This window comes from Paramormyrops kingsleyae, chromosome 4 (genome assembly GCF_048594095.1).
Source record: "Paramormyrops kingsleyae isolate MSU_618 chromosome 4, PKINGS_0.4, whole genome shotgun sequence".
Taxonomy (NCBI): Eukaryota; Metazoa; Chordata; class Actinopteri; order Osteoglossiformes; family Mormyridae; genus Paramormyrops; species Paramormyrops kingsleyae.
In genome coordinates, this window is record NC_132800.1 from 6,049,056 (window position 1) to 6,068,888 (window position 19,833).

The 19,833-nt window shown below is 41.9% G+C and overlaps 1 protein-coding gene across 3 annotated transcripts; it reads right to left on the reverse strand.

Annotated features, from left to right (window-relative positions):
• Positions 1 to 4,095: 4,095 nt before the first annotated feature.
• LOC111857147 (polymeric immunoglobulin receptor-like) lies at positions 4,096 to 16,127 on the reverse strand. 3 transcript variants are annotated; one of them, XM_072710496.1, is made up of 6 exons: positions 16,009 to 16,127; positions 13,983 to 14,303; positions 9,159 to 9,470; positions 7,737 to 8,027; positions 7,197 to 7,218; positions 4,096 to 4,843 (listed from the first exon to the last, which is right to left on the reverse strand). In XM_072710496.1, the coding sequence occupies exons 1-6, from the start codon at positions 16,052 to 16,054 to the stop codon at positions 4,684 to 4,686; spliced, it is 1,152 nt and encodes a 383-aa protein (XP_072566597.1). In that variant the 5' UTR covers positions 16,055 to 16,127; the 3' UTR covers positions 4,096 to 4,683. The 3 variants fall into 3 exon arrangements, with proteins under 3 accessions (XP_072566597.1, XP_072566596.1, XP_072566598.1); XM_072710495.1 differs by having other exon boundaries at positions 7,197 to 7,221; XM_072710497.1 differs by lacking the exon at positions 7,197 to 7,218 and having other exon boundaries at positions 4,682 to 4,843.
• Positions 16,128 to 19,833: the final 3,706 nt, after the last annotated feature.

Consider the following 19,833-nt stretch of genomic DNA (forward strand, 5'->3'; position numbering starts at 1 on the left):
TATTAAAATAAAATACAATGCAAACACCTCACATACTTATAGTTATTTTGTATAAATTAAGGTCAAGTCACATATCAAATAAATTAGCAAATGATTACACGGCAACACCAGACAAATAACCACAGGCCCCGTCTTGATGTATGGATATGTGTCTTACAAGCTCTTTTTTTCAGGGAAATACAGAAGGAAAGACAGAACAGAAGAAAGGAAAAATAGAAGAATAATAAAATCAACTAAATAATATGAATAATACAATGATTAGGCATTGTGACGTGGTGAACATGTGTAGACTATTGAGGCTGCGTACAGTACTTCCCCCTTAATGGTGGGCATGTGTTGTGTGTGAGCATGTGTGTGTTTGTGTCTTTCTGTGTGTTGGGGAAGATAAAAGCAACACATCAGGTGGTAGAGATGGAAGAGAGGAGAGGTGGGAGCAAAAGGAAGATTGATGGGGGGAAGGTTGTTGTTTGGTCAACGCAGGTTGGGCCGCCGTGCACCGTGAGCGGAGCAGAGGAAGAGGCAGTGGAGCCCCCAGGACAGCGCCCCCCCATGGCAGACCACACCGAACTGCTACCCCTGTCTAGGATAGAGTTTGTTTGTCTTTTTTTCCCCTTTAGTCTGTATGAGTAGGAGAGAACACTGATCTGGTGTCATGCATTAGAAGAAGCAGGTCCTGACAGCTGGTCCAGCCCAGAGCAGGAGAGATCAGTAGGCGGGAAAGCGGCCAGCGGAGCCCAGACCAGCTTGGAGACCCATCCTCAGGACACTGGACGACCCAACGTGGTGGTGCGATTAGGAGGCTCGTGATGTCAACATTGGTTGAAAGAAAGAGAGGAAGAAGAAGAAAGGAAGACAAGACTCGACATTTGCCGGCGATGAGAGCTGGTGCAATTGTAAAAAAAATACATACAAATAAAGATGATATTAATGAAATGAACGAGAAAAGTTTGTGGCCAGCGATTATTTTTGCATAGGTGGGAGGAGTCGGAGGGGGGGGGGGTGCAGATTGTTAAGGACACATGGAGGTAAATTTTTAGCTGATTTTTAAACATACACTAGATAATCCTGAAAAGAAATAATCATTAAAAATGTAAAGCTGGCAATTTTTTTCAGTTACCAAGTAAGAATGTTTTAGCTAAATTTAACTCCCTGCAATATAATGTCCATACACAACTGAAAAAAGCCTGATCTTAATCTAGCTGACTAGAACTGCATGTGCATAACATGCGATGTTGCTATTAAAATCGCACATCATCCAGCCCTCTAATGTACTACAGTCGGTTTTTGCATTCAGTACAAAATACCCCGCCATGCATTGTGATGCCATTCAGCGCTAGAACGTCAATGGAAAACCAGCACCTTGAAGTATGGAACTTTTGGTACTTTCAGCACCTGGTGTGATGGAAAAGCGAAATCATGAGGTGGGAGGGGGAGCTGGCTTGGAGGCCTTGATTGACGTGCCGAGGCACCAGCTACCGCTGTGCAATCTGGGATTTGTAGTGCCAGTGATGTGCGTGCTATATAACAGCGGGCCAGTTCTGATACACAGACATTTTTGCTTGAGCCCACTATAATTGTGCCCTGGGCTGGATGTGGCCTGCGGGCCTTGAGTTTGACACCTGTGACATAACTGGAACAAAATACATTGGTATCAGAACAATTATTATTAGTATTAGGGTTGCTACAGTCAATCTGAAGAAATACAGGACTTGGGGCACTACCAACCTGCCGTGCGATTGTCCCTTTGTCATGGTCTCGGGAGTTTCTGCCGTGGGGGCGGGCCATCATGCAGACAGGGAAAGGAGGTCGACGATCCACTTGTGGCTCGCAGGGAAACAAGGGATTATTAAGAGAACAGAGAACACAGGGAACACTACAAAACAAAAAGAACCATGAGGCATCAAAACTAAAAAGGGTATAAAGTAACTAACAGAACAAAATGATCAACAAAGGGAAACTAGCTACACGGAGAACAGGCAGGGAATCAAAAATAGCTGAAACCACAGGCAGCAAGAACATCAGCAATAGCAACAAACGTTTGGTGCTGTGTTTGACCACCTGGCGGTGGGCAGAAGCCTCAGAGCTGGCCTCCTCAATCTCCGACAGGGACACCGGACGGCCACAGACTTCACCCTGGAATTCCACATGATCTCAGCTGGGTTGGGTTGGGTTGCAGCTGCACAGCCGGTAAAGGGTTCTGCAACCACATAGTTGCACTCATGAACCAGACTGCATAATATTCACAGCACCATATGCTGGCTGTTCCACCACCTCTGGCCTATACAAGTGGCTTATAAAGATGGGACAGACCAAGAACTCAGGTGAGTTTGTAATTAAAGACCTATCAAGGTTAGATAGGCACAGGGGAGTCCTAGATATGAAAGGACTTCATTCTAGCTATTACTCTCTCCACTATAACTCTGAGGTGGGCAGTGGCTTGGGTTTGTGCAGTTTCCTCCTTGCTGAATTGAGAGGAATGTTTAAAAGGTGGAATGATGCGGAGATGTAACCTGTGTACAGAGGTGAGGTAAATGTCACCAAACCATTGGGAGTAACTCCGATCAGCCCTCTCAATGTCGTCTTCTTCTTGTATTTGGAGAATGTCTCCAGGGCGATCTCTGTGCAGTCCAGCATGCCTCTAACGTTAGCGTAATATCTCTCGAATTTGAGGGGGACAGTGGACTTGACCTTTTCCCTGCTTATCCAGATGGACCAGTGAGGACAGCATGATGAAAGATAATTGGCCCAATGATGATAAGTTTGCTGACCAATGCTCACCTTAAACATGTCAGCAATGAGCTGCTCCTTCACGCCAACAGCAACCCGCATGGAGTACATTAGAAACTGGTCTATTAATGGCATGCTAGCAGGTGGGCTGGGTTCTGGGCCGGTTTCCTCACCTGCCCTCTTCGCTTTGGTCCAGCACACCAGTCAAGAGGCAGATGGTATGATAGACTCCCAAAAAATCCAAAAGACAGTAGAGGCTGAAGAGGAAAGGAGATGTTACTTTTTCCAACCCAGCTTCCAGGTTCACAGCCTTAGCCGCCGTATCACTACCTTCCCCAGTCGAAGGGGAAACAAACTGATGTTTATTTATAACCTTCATTCCTTTTAGGTGATGCAGTAAAATTGTTCCAAGTAAAAAGGTTTGGGACAACACCACTTTTTAGGTGACTGACGGTGCAGCACTGAATAAAATCTTCAGGGGTGAAATGTCTACTGCAGACAAAAGTGCTGCCTTTTCTTACGCTAAATTTGGCCCGTCCTCTCTTCTGATGACTTGTATCCATTTCTTCCTCATGGTTGTGTCAACTGGGAATGAATGAAACGACAGGTAGGGCTGTTTTTGAGTACAGCAAGAGCAGCCTGGGACACTGTAAAAACTTCGATTTTTAGACTCTGCAATTTTTCATATATGCCGCTATGATAACAGGAAACTGCACTGCAAGTCACTGTTGAGTTCGGGTAGAGAAATACGGAAGTAAGAAAAAGGTCCATTTGGCGGTCTGTAGACAGGTCCTTGCAGGTACGCAGCCAATAAGGATTAAGAAAAAGGTCCATTGGGCGGTCTGTAGACAGGTCCTTGCAGGTACGCAGCCAATAAGGATTGTGTTACGAGGTGACCTCATCATGTCACAGAAGTAAGGGCTGGAATTGTAATACAAGGCATTTTAGGCAGATTCGAGAAGAGTGGTTTCTGTGGTAAGAGTTACTCTCTTTTGCTTGTGTCTTGGGCCTTAATACATTACAGACTGTTTACATGCACATGAAGCCATATAACACACTAATAGAAAGGGAAAAGCACAATAGGTCCCATTTATTCCAAAATCCAATTTATTATTGCAGGGATATTTTCAGTTGATTTTCTCCAGAAAGAATGTGATATCTTTCTTTTCACTTTTGATATATCATATTTTCTCCCTTATCTGATAAGTAAGGACTGCTGTCAGCTGGGACAAGCTGGTGTGTTTTACTGCTGAGTGAAAAGTGGATGGTCCTGATTTTGTGTGTTACATCACACTGTGAGAGGGTCACTGATTGGTGGGCCCTGAAAAATCAGTGTGACCTGGACACCACAAACCATTTACATTTAATTTTTAATTATTTAAAAAATATTTATTCAATCAAAATATTTAAATCAAAACAAAGCCCAATATACATAAAATATCTGTTTAAGAATTAATATGCAATGTAATAAGATTCAATTATACTTTCACTAATTAATAAACCAATGTTAAACATTGACCAGCAGATGGCAGTAAAGCGCTTGTGAAGAAGAGCCCATCAGCGGCACAAAGTACTGTCTGTACAGGTTCCCAGCAGACAATCCAACACTGCAGATCAACCTCTCTGTGTTTAACTGATTCTCCTGGTATGACTGTACAGACTGAGCAGGGCCGTGTCAGAGAGACCTCACTGCAGTTAGCATAACCATTTATTTTACAGCTCTTCTGACTCATTCTGTTCCACAAAGGTCAGATCCCCCCCAGCTTCCTCTGACACAGAGAGATTCATGCACAAATAAATGGCTACAGCATAAACTGAAGTAGTTCTGAAATATAAAGATACATTTCATACAAGCTCAGCATAACCTTGCTGATAAAGCCTTGCGGTTTGTGCATTTATTTACTCTAATAGCAGGTGTAACAGTATTAATGAGCCTGTATATTTAATCAGAATTCCCTAAGACCCATGGTTTGTATTGGTCCCTCCCTCTGCTTCTCTCTGATTGGATCCCCTCTTTCTACAGGAGCTCCAGTGCAGCTGAATGGCGATGATGGTGCAAATCAGATACAACACACCAGTCCCAGCTTTCAGTGCAGCATCCAGAACCTGCTCCCACCTGTCAGACATATAATACATCAGTGTGTCTGTCAGTCACACGTATCACATTTAAACCTGAAGAACAATGCAGTGAATCTACTCTGACAGAATTATAACCATCAACAGCAGCACCAATAAGCCCAGTCCTACATACAGAGGCAGTTGGACCAAATAAGAGGGTGGATCTGAACAGTAAAATCTTCTGTACTTTATAGCTACATATAAGAGCCACATTTGAATTACTTCACAGGCTACACATGAGGAACAGGTGACATTAACAAAGAACTTGAAAATAGCTAAAGATATTTAACTGTGCATGTTATTAACTACAAATTAACTACTAACTACAAACCCACAGCCCCCCACTCTGTCAATGACCTGCACCTTGCTAATCAGTTAAACGACTTCTACTGCCGCTTTGAAAGACAACTGGACAATTCACACTTCACCATCCCCCGCGGCTCCTCACATCGACCACTGACCATCTCCCCCACACCAACTGCTGGTGTGGCATCTTTGAAGCCTCACACCCCACCTCTTCATATTCATGAGGAGGACGTTAACAAGGTCCTCAAGAAGCTGAACCCCCGCAAAGCTGCAGGTCCAGACTCAATCTCCCCGTTCACCTTAAAACACTGTGCTGACCAGCTGACTCCTGTGCTCACAGAAATCTTCAACACCTCACTGCAGTCATGCCATGTGCCAGCCTGCTTCAAGACATCTACCATCATCCCAGTACCAAAAAAACCTAAGATAACAGGACTAAATGACTACAGACCCATTGCTTTGATGCCTGTAGTTATGAAGTCCTTTGAGCGCCTCGTACTCCGCCACCTCAAAGCCACCACTGACCACCTGCTGAACCCCATGCAGTTTACCTACAGAGCCAACAGATCTGTAAACGATGCTGTCAACATGGCCCTACACTTCATGCTCCAGCACCTTGACTCCCCAGGAACATACGTTAGAATCCTTTTTGTGGATTTTAGCTCCGCCTTCAACACCATCATCCCAAACCTCCTGCACGACAAGCTCTCCGACCTCCATGTACCCGACTCCACCTGCAGATGGATCACAGACTTCCTGACCAACAGGAAGCAACACGTGAAGATGGGAAAGCATATTTCTATCTCCCAGACCATCAGCACCGGATCGCCGCAAGGCTGCGTCCTTTCTCCCCTCCTATTCTCCCTCTACACCAACAGCTGCACCTCCACCCACCCGTCTGTCAAGCTCCTGAAATTTGCAGATGACACCACCCTCATCGGACTCATCTCTGATGGGGACGAGTCTGCCTATAGACAGGAGATTGATCACCTGGTGTCCTGGTGCAATGGGAATAACCTTGAGCTCAACTCCCTGAAGACAGTTGAGATGACTGTGGACTTCAGGAGAAGCTCTGCCCCACCTCTACCCATCTCCCTGCTCGGCTCACCAGTCACCGCTGTGGAGTGCTTCCGCTTTCTGGGCACCACGATCAGCAAGGACCTTAAGTGGGAGATGAACACCTGTTCTCTCACTAAAAAAGCCCAACAGAGAATGTTCTTCCTAAGGCAGCTGAAGAAGTTCAGTCTGCCTAAGTCTATGATGGTGCACTTCTACACGGCCATCATTGAGTCCATCCTCACCACCTCCATCACTGTCTGGTACCCTGCTGCCACTGCTAAGGACAAGAGCAGACTACAGCGCATCATCCACTCTGCTGAGAAGACGATCGGCTGCAACCTTCCACCTCTACAGGACCTGTACAAGTCCAGGGCTCTGAAAAGAGCAGGAAGGATTATGGCCGATTCCTCCCACCCTGGTCACAAACTCCTTCGGACTCTCCCCTCTGGCAGAAGGTTGCGGTCCATTGGGACCAAAACATCACGGCATAAGAACAGTTTCTTCCCCACCGCGGCCCGCCTCATCAATAAGGCCAGGAACACTCACCCAAATCCCATTTCCCCATCCTAACACAAGTATGTTACATATGTATATATTTCACCCTGAACATACCCCATGTACATTTTTATTTATATTATATATTTATATGCTGATATATCTACCTCCTCATCTCTGGCACCAACCACCAAAGCAAATTCCTTGTATGTGTGAACGTACTTGGCAATAAACCCGATTCTGATTCTGATTATTACATAAAATGCTACATTGTTCTATAAAACCCAAACAGGCCTGCAGCACAGCAGCACAGGGCACAAAGCAGGGGCTCACTGTGGAAGGGATGCCGTCCCACGTATTTTATAAGTGAAACGAAATCAAAAATCCAATCTTTATTGTCATAAACAAAATGGATGTTTCCCATTACAGTGTGACCAGGTAAATGCTGCTAGCTGGACACCACACTGCTGTAAATGCTGTTGAATGCTTACCTCAGTTTATCATTATTCCCTCCTTCTTCATCATGGACCAAATATGTACAGTAGCGGAAATAGGAGAAAAGATTGTTAATTTAAAATGTATTAAAACCATGTTCTGTGCATAAAGATCTTCAAGTCCATTCATACAGACACAAAACTACAGCCATCCACCCATCTATCTTCTAACCCCTCATCCTGGTCAGGGATGCGGGGCCTGGAGCCGATCCCAGGCAGGACAGGGCACAGGGATGGAGGACATCCTGGACGGGATGCCAGTCAGTCACAGGGCACATAGACACACTCTCTCTATTAGAGACACCAATTAACCTGACTGCATGTCTTTGGACTGTGGGAGGAAACCCACACAGCACATGGAGAACATGCAAACTCCACACACACAGAGCAGGCAGCTAATAAATTCATGCTCTATAGTGTTTTATTCACCCTGGAGCCTGTTGGAAAAACCCTGGCACACACAGAATTTATTTCTTTAGCAACTATCTATTTGTGTTGAAGTATAAATGATTCGCGGGCAGATTTTTCATTACTTACGTTTGACAGTAATATGAACTGGGATCTGCAGGCCTCTGTCATCACACCAGTACCAGCCAGTGTCCTTCCTCTCCAGTCCCCTCATTGTCACACTGAAGACTTTATTTACTCTGTCATCACTGATCAGGACAGGCCTCCCATCCAAACTCCCAGATCTCTCTGATGCACAGGAGCCCCCGATCTTACACCACATCCTCTGACTATAATCATATTTATAGTGACACTGAACACTGACACTGTCTCCTTCCACGCCCGTCACCTCCTGTTTGTCCACTGACAGCTCTGGGGAACCTGAACACACAGATTAGGAACAAGTTTTGTGATTTTTATACAGTTCAAAATAAAATATACTATGCATAAAATATTAACAAGTTACTCTTGTACCATGTTTATATGAGGCAGTTACGTTACCATACTTTTTATAAACATATAAACAAAAGGACAGAGAGCTGCGGGCCGGATATGGAAACCACAAGCCTGGAGGTGTGAGGCCCCCACGCTGCCCCCAGTCTCTACCAGCTACAGGTTAATTAGCTCCCAAAACCTGCTGCGGAGTGAAAGACAACTAATTTAAATTTATGCTGTTAGTTTTCATAGGTTTAGTCAGACTGTTCACCAAGCTGAGGGATCTAGGACTGAGTGACCAGCTGAACAGATGGATTCTGGATATTCTTACAGGAAGACCCCGGGTGGTGAGAGTAGGCAACTGTGTATCCAGCACAATCACCCTCAACACAGGAGCTCCACAATGCTGTGTCTCGAGCCCACTGCTGTACACCCTCTACACCTACGACTGTGTATCCAGCACAATCACCCTCAAAAAAAAATCTCCAAGGACCCCTCCCACCCCAATAACTCTCTGTTTTGCCTGCTGAACTCAGGCAAGCGGTTCCGCAGCCTTTTGACCAAAACAGAAAGGTTAAGGAGGAGCTTCTTCCCCCAGGTCATAATGCTCCTAAACCAGGACAATACTCAATGCCTCTAGGTGCTGCTTCACACTGTCCAAATCATTGACACACACCTCAGGCCTCTTGCACATTGCACTTATATACCTCTTACCTATCACTTATGTATAGATTATGTACAGCTGAACATTTCATATATTTTTATCTTATTATTTTTCTTATTTTTTCTATATTTTGTTACTCTCTTATCATGCACAGCTGCTCGGAGTGACCAGGGTGACATTCCACTACATGTTGTATGTGTACAACTGTGTACGTGACAAATAATCCTCTTGCATCTTGAATTATGCTATTGAACAGATGTAAAATTTGGAATCTCTTCTATAAATTTTTTAAATATTAAAAAAATATTTAAATATTTTTATTCATTCTGTGTTCACATCCTTCCTTCCTACCTGAGTGACATGTTACATACTGTGCATCTCATTGGCTACAGTCTGCAGTACAGACATCTTACCATCAGTGATTGACAGAGAAACCCAATCTCCAACATCTGAACCTCCACTGATCTTCACACCACACGAGTAGATGTCAGAGTCCCCATCTGTCAGACTGTTGATGGTCACAGTGAAGACTTGCTGGTCAGGATCATCTCTGATTGACACTTTACCCTCCTGTGGAGAGTCACTGTGTACTATGGGAGGACATGAATCCCTATAATACCCTCTGCACCAGTATTTCACATGAGTTTTATACCTGTCACCATAGAAACATGGGATGGTGACAGATCCTCCTCTCTGTACAGGCACCCATTTCACTGTGGACACACCTGCAGGGACAGTATGAAAATTACCAGGCTGATTAACTCTCACTCCCTCTTACACCATTTATACACATATTAATAAAGAGTCAGTACCAGTCCACTCTATGTAACTGTACTTCACATTGCTGAAATTTTATTTTAAAACTTATACTGAATAAATTTTAGTTTTACTAATGTAGCGCCCCCTAGACCAAACACTTGGTACTGAGAGGCGCCCTGGGTTCTGTGACTAACCCAGTACACAGTATTGTGATGACATTGATTGTGGTTGCATAAGAGGCACCTGGAGGAAGTTTTCCACCCTTTTCATCCTTTTCCACTTTACTAACCACTCTACCAAATAGTACATCAAAATGCTTTGGAAGGGCCCCTTGAGGGTTCCAGCACACCTTCCATACCTTCTAAACAGGCCCCATTGACGTTCCCTGGAATGGTCACTCCATCCGAGAGTCAATCCAACAAGCCCCAAACATGCTTTCTTATGAACTGAATATCCAAAAACATCTCTGCCTCACAAACACAACCCTGTCATCCTCTAAACAAGGTCCTCTCCCCTTAAAACCTCCTCCAGGTGCCTCTCATGCAACCACAATCAAGCCCTGCTAATCCTCTAAACCGCTAAACACCCATCTGATGACATTTTCCCAATCACGCGTCATCGCAGTATCAATTTCTCACTCTCCCCTGTAATCGTGTCCTTACTCACTTACCTACACTAACTGAACTGTACTGCTTTAACTTTAACCAGAGATGGGGGACTCGAGTCACATGACTTGACTCGAGTCAGACTCGAGTCACAATTTTCAGGACTTGAGACTTGCTTGATTGAAGTAAGAAAATGACTTGACTTGACTTTGACTTGAGAGTAAGTGACTTGAGACTTGACTTGACTTAAAGTGGAAGACTCGACAATGACTTGAACTTTTAAATATAATTCGTTTAATAAAATAAAATAATTTAATAAAATAATTATGACTCAGCAGCACCATAATTGGCGCCTGCGACCTTAACGCTGCACAACTCTTAACGTTACCAAGAAGAAGAAGAAGAACGCTGCACAACTCAAACCGCGCCAAACATGGCAGACAATAGTCGAGCTCCTCATATAGTCACGTTTGGCTATAAGGACTTTGAACTAGACCGTACTAACAAAAAAAGATTTGCCAGATGCAGAGAATGCAACGCGAGAGTATCAGACACGACAACCACAACATCAAATTTCATCCGGCACTTCAAAAACCACAAGGACAGGTAAGAAAGTCGAATTCTTTATAGTCAATTTAATAAAACGATTACTAATTAATTAAATTAATCTTTTCTGTTTGTCATAATTTGGCCTTGGTTTTATGTTTTTTTATCAGAAATGTGATGATCATCTCATAAATAAAACGCTATAACGTTACCAGTGGCGTAGCCACATTTTAATGTTGAGTGCAACTTGAAATGAAAGGGCTTCTCGATATTACATGTAAACTATAATGTCTATATTAAATGTGCGCATTTTCAAGCGTTTGTATGGACTGACTGCGTGTGGTTAGTTGAATGGCAGCTCGTGTAACGTTATACTGCATGAAAATCTATAAGATGAAAGCGTCGATGCAATCACTTCTCCTTCAATAACTCGTTCAAAACTTTTTGGTCATACAGACAAGAATAATTTCATCGTTCGAATCGGTTAAGTGTCTATAATTTTTTTGTGTACACTCACAATAACAACAAAATGTTGTGTGCTGTATAATGAATGAAACCAGTTCAAATAGAAAACAAATATATCAGATTATATATTATGTATGAAACGTGTATATTGCGCGTCCACCGCAGAGATGACGATTAAGCTTCATAACTTCATCACTGGGCTATATTAACATACATTATATTTATATTCTGCTGAAATTAAAAAGATCCGTTCGTTTTAATTAACGAGATTCATCACTAACGTTAGATTAAAAAGAGTGGATAAATCCCCTACTGTGCCTTATAATGGACAGCATAAGTATTAAAGCATCATATATAAAACATACTAGATAAATCTTAAGTCACAATACTTTAATTTATAAGGTTCATAGCCTGTATAAATACTTAAGTCTTACATTCTGTCAGTACATATAAGTATTTCCATTTTTGTGTGTGTAAACATGAAAATCTGTAACTGCTGGAACCTAACTTAAAGCACATACATAGGCAAGAGATCATCACTTAAAATTAATTTTGCTGTAATGTTTACTGTTTTCCCTGATTGGTTTGGTATTTTTTTTATCCTTGCAGATATGATGAATATCTTAAATCCAAGATACACTGCAGCGACCCACAGCAGCCATCCATGTCGCAGTTCATTGTGCCCCAGACGGGGTGCCATACATATCCATTATATAGAGAGAAATCCTGAAATGTTTTCCTCAAAAAAACAATTTCTTAATGATCGAGGAAAGAAAGACATGAACATATTGGATGACAAGGGGGTGAGTACATTATCTGTACATTGTTGTTGTCAAAGTAAACTAATCCTTTCAGATTGAATTGCATTATACATTTTAGACTGGATTTCTTAGTTTTAAACATTTTGTGTAAGCAACACAATTTTATTTTCAGATATTAATGTAGCACAGCTATGCATATAATTTAAATATAGCAATGCAAATAAGATACATAATATATGTATATAAGTTCAACTTTTCTGTAAAATTTTTTCTGTGCAAAAATAAACATGTATCGAAAATTTAACCTCTGTTTGTTTTATTACTGCAACTTGACTTGACTTGGCTTGAAACTTATCAGGACTCGACTTGACTTGCTTAGGGTGAACCCTTGACTTGACTTGACTTGCTTGATTTGTCTTAACTGTGACTCGAGACTTGATGGTTAACACTTGAAACTTGCTTGGACTTGATCATATGTGACTTAGCTCTGTCCCCATCTCTGACTTTAACCATACAATACATACTTCTTTGTTTGTGGCCACAAGAAAAGGCCATATACAACCTCCCAACATGAACTCGGTTTTTGCCACTCCAGTATCCCAGTTACTCAGACAACCACTTGCTCGGATGTTGAATAATAAAAAAAAGGAGTTTACGAAAAAGGTGAACTTTTTCAAAATCACCAAAAGTATGAAATCATAATGGATGTGTAACCAAAAAAAATCAATATCAATACTACTAACTGCAATCAGTGACGGAAGGGTCCAAAGCGTCGGAAGTTCATCCAGGTCGGACAAACGGTAGAGGAGTAACGTCTGACAACTGGAAGACTGACTGTCGGCCAGGGTACTAAAAAGTCAGACAGAACTACATAGTCCTGTAACAGGATGGAGATTTCTGACTGTAGGTCAGCAGATGTCAGACAGAATGTAGAAGCCTCCGGTGGAGTTACTGAGCCTGTCTGGTTTGGGTCAGATGGTCTGAGTAGTATGTAGAAGTAGGCACCTTCCAACCTAATGTGGTCAATCGAAATCTTACAGGTTAAAGTGTTTATTCTGGCTGAATGAACTTGGTCTGTCTTGCATATTCAGAACACTACTGGGGGACTGCTCCCCTATGAACGAAATGCGGCCTGCCTCATACAGTGTCCCCAGAATGAGAGGTAGGATTTCAAATTTGGTTAAGGTAGGCCAAGGCACGGCCAAGTTATAGCAGTCAGACTGAAATGGACCAAATTTGGGCAGGGTTTGGGCGTGACTAGTGGCCATACGATAGACAAATGTCAGACTTTTTTAATAAGTATTGATCAGCTCAGAGGACTGATTGGTTTGACACCTCATTTGTCTGATTTGGTCGGACGAGGTAGGACTAAGGCAGAAGTAAGTTTTGCAAATTAGCAAAAAATCTCGACACTTAATAGTTTCACTCTGAAAGTTGTAGGGAATGGCTGCCTGTGTCTGTAGAAAAGAGAATCCTGATGGTAGGACAAACAGGACATGAGATATCGGCCAAAACGTGCGTGTGTGTGGGGGGTAGGGGGGGGTTCAGCGCCCCCATCTGACTGACTGACTTGGGTCGGATGGTCTGAGTAGTGGGTAGGAATTGACATCTGCCTGGCTTATGACACTTAATGTCTGATGCGGGAACAATCTACAATATACAACAACACATTAACATTAGCTCAAAACTATATACATTATACTCAACAGCATTTGTGGACACACACTCACACACGCAAACCCTCCCCAGTCCCAGCCGGCATATAATCTGAACTTAAACTCAGCCGTTGGCCTGGATCGATGCTCGCGTTTGGTGTGGCTCAAAACGAGCAACTGAACATAAAACTGGGTCCCTTAATCCAAAGTGCTGCTGTAGTAGTTAATTCACCGCACCACTTAACTGCACTGTTACTTCTGCATATTTGCCATATTGAATAAAATGTGGAACCGGTTCTATATAAATAATGCTTTACAACATTAAAATATAATTATTTCTACAATATTTTTCTCAGTATTTGTGGTAGTGTCCTTCCTTTCTGACTGAATGACATGTTGCATAATGTGCATCTCATTGGCTACAGTCTGCAGTACAGACATCTTACCATCAGTGACTGACAGGGAAACCCAATCTCCAACATCTGAACCTTCACTGATCTTCACACCACAGGAGTAATAACCAGAGTCCCCCGTTGTCAGATTGTTGATGGTCACACTGAAGACTTGCTGATCAGGATCATCTCTGATTGACACATTACCCCCCTGTGGAGAGTCACTGTGTACTATAGGAGGACATGAATCCCTATAATGTCCTCTGCACCAGTATTTCACATGAGTTTTATATCTGTCACTATAGAAACATGGGATGGTGACAGATTCTCCTCTCCATGCAGACACCCAGTTCACCGTGGAGACATTGTCAGCATCTGTGGGGAATAAATAAATATTTTCCACATCACAGCATCTCTAAGTAATACTGCTTGGTGTATAATACTTGGATTAGGGTCATGTGTGTTTAGCAGAACCATGAAGATGCTGTAAAAGACACAGACTGTCATTTTGCTATACGAATAAGAGAGAGAGACACAGGAAAGCAAAAGCAGTGTCTGATCTTGGGAAGAGCTACAGCGGGATGTGGGATCGGGAATCTGAGCCTGGGAGTGTGTTCTAGGGTCTGAGAGGAAAACCAGGACCTTAAATCAGTAGTAAAAGGCCCAGATGAGGTGAATGAATGGGCTGGTCACTGTGTGGGATGGCCACACCCCTTCAGTACTATGGCCTTACTTGTAAACATATCCAATGCTGTGATACAGGCCCTCTCCTATTCCCTCTATACATGCTTCCTTTGGGCTCTATTTGTGAATGTTATAATGTAAAATATCATTGCTATGCTGGTCATACGCAGCTCTATCTGCCATTAAAACCTGGTGACTGCTGCTCTCTGACGGCCCTTTCTGACTGTCTTGAGGATATTAAGAACAGGACGGCAATTTTTGTGTAATTAAAAGTCCCAAAAGCCACTGGAAACCACGCAAGTTGAAGACAATTTTTAAAAAAAATTCCTGAGCCACTGGAAACTAATGTAGACATGTTAGACACGTTGTAACACATGAGTTGGTCTGGAAGCGTGTGACTTAGCTGGCTGACCAGGGCAACATGGAATTTCAGCCACATCAATTATGTAACAAGGAAGAGGAAGAGACACTTGTAACTGTCTGGACCAGCTACACCGACTTGGTAAGTGAGAACGCAGCAGCTCGGCGGATAGCTTGGCTCAACATGGTCACTAATCCTAAGATACTGATTAAACAGCTAAAGTAACTTTATTAACGGTTGACTTCCTCAGCCTGATCCAGCATTAGAGTCATTATCATGTTCCTCCATGGGCTCCAACCACAGGCCACGTGTGAACAGTTAAGCAAAATTATTTTTGTACTTCAGGTGACCTGAGGGATGTTAGTTTCTCACAGGAAGAAACTACAAATGACCCGACAGGGAGGTCGATCGCGGTAGTGAGGGCAGGGGCGGAGCCTGGACTCGGGTCGACCTGTCCATCACAGACAGACGTGCTGTCATTGGAGCTTCTGTAGCTGGTCACGCCCAAAGCGACTCCCATAGTGAAACACCGAGTGAAGTTAGAAAAAGAATCAACTGTGCTGCTGAAACGACCCCAATCAGATCAATCTCCGGCGTCACAGAAAAGCAAAGGGTGCAAGAGACAAGGACAGATTATCTACACTGACAGAGTCTTTGTACTGCTTAGACACTAAAAGAGAGACATGACAGTATCATGCAGTATATTTGGATATTATAATATCAATATCCTGATTAATGGTGGTTTGGTCCTGTCTTAAATCTTAGAATTCAGGAGAAATATTACAATCGTTAATAAATACAAATAACGCAAAGTAACTATATCAAGTGATTCCATTTGCAGGCTCAAACATTTTTTTAAAATATGTACAAAGTGGTTTGTTATAAACACCTGCAAGAATGCAAATACTATTTGCAATTTTCAAGACAATGTTACTCGAAGCAGCCCTTTCCAAATCTTTTCACAATTTACTTACAGCAATTTCTTCTGACGTAGAGAGATCTCTACTCAGTTCCACTGTAATGAGTGACACTCACCTGTGAGCCCAGCAATGAGAAGAAACAGGAGCATCAGAGGATCCATACGTGTGTGTGTCACTGAGCCCAGATCTGTGGAGACTGACACTCACTTCCTCATCCTCTGTACCTTCACTGTCTCTGTCGTTTCTATTCTCACACACAGCAGGCAGAGTGAAGGGGGAGTGGACACTTTAAACAGGAAGTGACAAAACCACAAGGCTGAATGTTTAGCACATCAGCAAGTCATTCCATTATTATTCCTCTGTGCAGCATAAAGTAAACTATCAAAGCACAGACTCATTAAAATAAAAATTTCAGCAGGAGCAAAGATGACTTCATGAATTACAGTTAATATCTACACTCTAAAAAAGAATGTATTGGGTCTACTCAAAAAGGTGTGTTAACTATTTGCATTGATCTTTTTAAGTTGTCCCAACTTAACTGTCCCAATTCAGTATTATTAAGTAATTGTTACTAAACTATCATTATTACACCAACAGAAATCATTTAATACACTAAAAGCTATATTAAGTTGAATCTACTCGATATTCAGTGGGAACTATTTGAATATTCATATTGGTTGTACTTAATGCATGTGTTAGTTACACCATTAAATCAAGCACAATAAACATGTTTTTCCTTCTATATCCAAAAGCTAAATTAAGTAATACCTACTTAATATTAATTCAGTATTCATTGAAATATTAAGTTACCTCATCATTCAAATAAAGTTGCTCTACCTTAATTTTTTTGTTGTTTTCTACTCAGAAATGTCCATGCAAATAGTTAACACGCATTCTTTAGTATTAGTACCTTGTTTTAATTAAGTCAGGGGAAATAAAAAAAACAAGAACCGCAAGTTGGCGGTTAGGGGCCTTGCTCAAGGACCCACAGACATGCAGAGGCTGGGTGTGAACTGGTGACCTTGTGATTACAGGCACACAGGCTTAGCCCACTGAGCCACACAGAACACATGGTTCCAGTCATTAGAGTACAAGAATTTTTATAAATAAATTACAAATATCAACTTTAAACACAGAAAGCATACAATAGGTATTTTAGACATCCAGAAATTGTGCAAATGTTACAAAAGCAGTGAAGTAGAAAACAATTTGAATAGTGGAATGTAATCGTGTGCATTATATGTGTGTGTGCTGTACAATATACAGTAGATGTATTGAAATAGATTGACTGTACTCTTATTTAAACCCTGCTGATCACACACACATATAATGCACACGATTACATTCCACTATTCAAATTGTTTTCTACTTGACTGCTTTTGTAACATTTGCGCAATTTCTGGATGTCTAAAATACCTATTGTATGCTTTCTGTGTTTAAAGTTGATATTTGTAATTTATTTATAAAAATTCTTGTACTCTAATAACTGGAACCATGTGTTCTGTGTGGCTCAGTGGGCTAAGCCTGTATGCCTGTAATCACAAGGTCACCAGTTCACACCCAGCCTCAGCATGTCTGTGGGTCCTTGAGCAAGGCCCTTCACCCCCAGCTCCCTGGGTGCAGCCATGAGTGGCTGCTCTTCGCGGACAACTTACTTACAAAGAGCAAGTTGAGGGAGACGTAAAAGGCAATTTTCCCATGGGGATTAATGAAGTGATGATGAGTATTATTATTATTTAACATTTATTAAAATGTTGAATTGTGAAATGCGGTTCTCGTTTTTTTATTTCCCCTGACTTAAGTAAAACAAGGTACTAATACTAAAGAATGTGTGTTAACTATTTGCATGGACATTTCTGAGTAGAAAACAACAAAAAAATTAAGGTAGAGCAACTTTATTTGAATGATGAGGTAACTTAATATTTCAATGAATATTGAATTAATATTAAGTAGGTATTACTTAATTTAGCTTTTGGATATAGAAGGAAAAACATGTTTATTGTGCTTGATTGGTGTAACTAACACATGCATTAAGTACAACCAATATGAATATTCAAATAGTTCCCACTGAATATCGAGTAGATTCAACTTAATATAGCTTTTAGTGTATTAAATGATTTCTGTTGGTGTAATAATGATAGTTTAGTAACAATTACTTAATAATACTGACTTGGGAAAGTTAAGTCGGGACAACTTAAAAAGTTGAATGCAAATTGTTACGATAATTTTTTTAAGTAAACCCAACAAATTATTTTTTAGAGTGCAGGATGGGGCACCAACCCCTCGCAGGGCAGACACACCATTCACACACACATGCACACCTACAGGCAATATGGTAATTCCACTTCACTCCATTCTCTTTTTGGACTTTGGAGGGAAACCAGAGAACCTGGAAGAAACCCCATGATGACACGGGGAGAACATGCAAGTGCAGGTGGAAAATTAAAAAAATGTAAGTCTTCAGCTTGCTTGACATTCATGTGACTCACAGATGTTTTCTGCAAATACAAAAATAAACAGTGAAATGAAGAACAGAGAGGGAGAGACACTGTAAAACACTGCATTGTGGGCCAGTACACACTGTCAGAGGCTATTGTTACAGCCCTGCCTTGTAGCAGCATGGCTGGCTGATGTTTGCTAACTCATGTGTCCTTTAATGCATTTCCCTCATTGGCTGATGGTGCCTGATGGAGTACAGCTGGGGAGGAGCCTTTATCAGCCTTGCAGACTGCAGCCCGCGGTCGGCTTCCTTGTTCCCTCCGCCCTGTTTCTCGTACCAGGCGTCTGTTTTATTGTTAGACTGCGGGCAAAATATTTAACGGCCGTCTCTAGCTTTGCTCTGCCGTTGCATACATGCACACCACTTTTAACTTCCTCATTTTTCTCATGCACATAGTATAAAATAGCTAAATCATTAACATGATGCAGATGTTATTCTCAGACAGGCACTTAATCTGAAAAGCATCGTCATACAGGATGTGAGGGTGAGACTCTGCAGAAACACTGTGTGCTGCATACAGAGGTTCTGACTTCAAGCCTATGTTTCAGTCTTTTTTATGTGTTATACAGTTTGTTAAGCATCACAGCAGTAGGTCCTTTTAATCTCTGTGGATAAGTAGGAAACAAGAGGCCAATTAGGAAGGTACATTGGTACCTCAGTTCTCTAACTCATTAGAACTCGAATTTCTTAAAAGTCGAACCAACCAGTTAAAAAAAAATTACCTAGGGCTCTGAATCTCAGAAGTCAAACCGTGAACACTGACCTAAGATAACTTGTACGTGCGGGGAAATGAGTCACGCGGTACGTCTCTCAGCAGGAACAAATGGTAAAACTTCAGCCTCAGCCTCGCATTACCTGTGATAGCACCGTGCATGTTTACACTAACTGAATACATATATTTAGACAGTAAAAATACATTTAGACAATGATAGACAGTAACAGTAATTATTATTGTATAATAAAATGCATTTTTAAATAAAGATTTCTTATTCATTATTTTAATATTAATAATAAACCACTAATACATTTAATTATAATAATATTGTTGTGCAGAGCGGGGATGGAACGGAGACAAAGACGCAGACATCAGGGTATCAGGGAATATGGAGTTTAATTACAGGTAAGGCAGGCAAAACGCAGACGGAGAATACAATGACCGGACTGGGAAAACAAACTGAAACGCGGACAAAATACAGAGGACTAATGACAACAAGCAGAAACAGCTGATCACACGGGGATTCCACACGGGGTTAACGAGGGGACGTGGCACACGGAAGGAGCGGACGATCGGGGCAGGACACATTGGCTACGTTCACACTGCCATGCTGAAGTGACTCAAATCGGATTTTTTGCCTTTAAGGCCCCATTTACACTGCAGGTCTTTATGCCTAATTCCGATTTGTTGCCTATATCCGATTTTTTGGACCGTCTGTTTACACT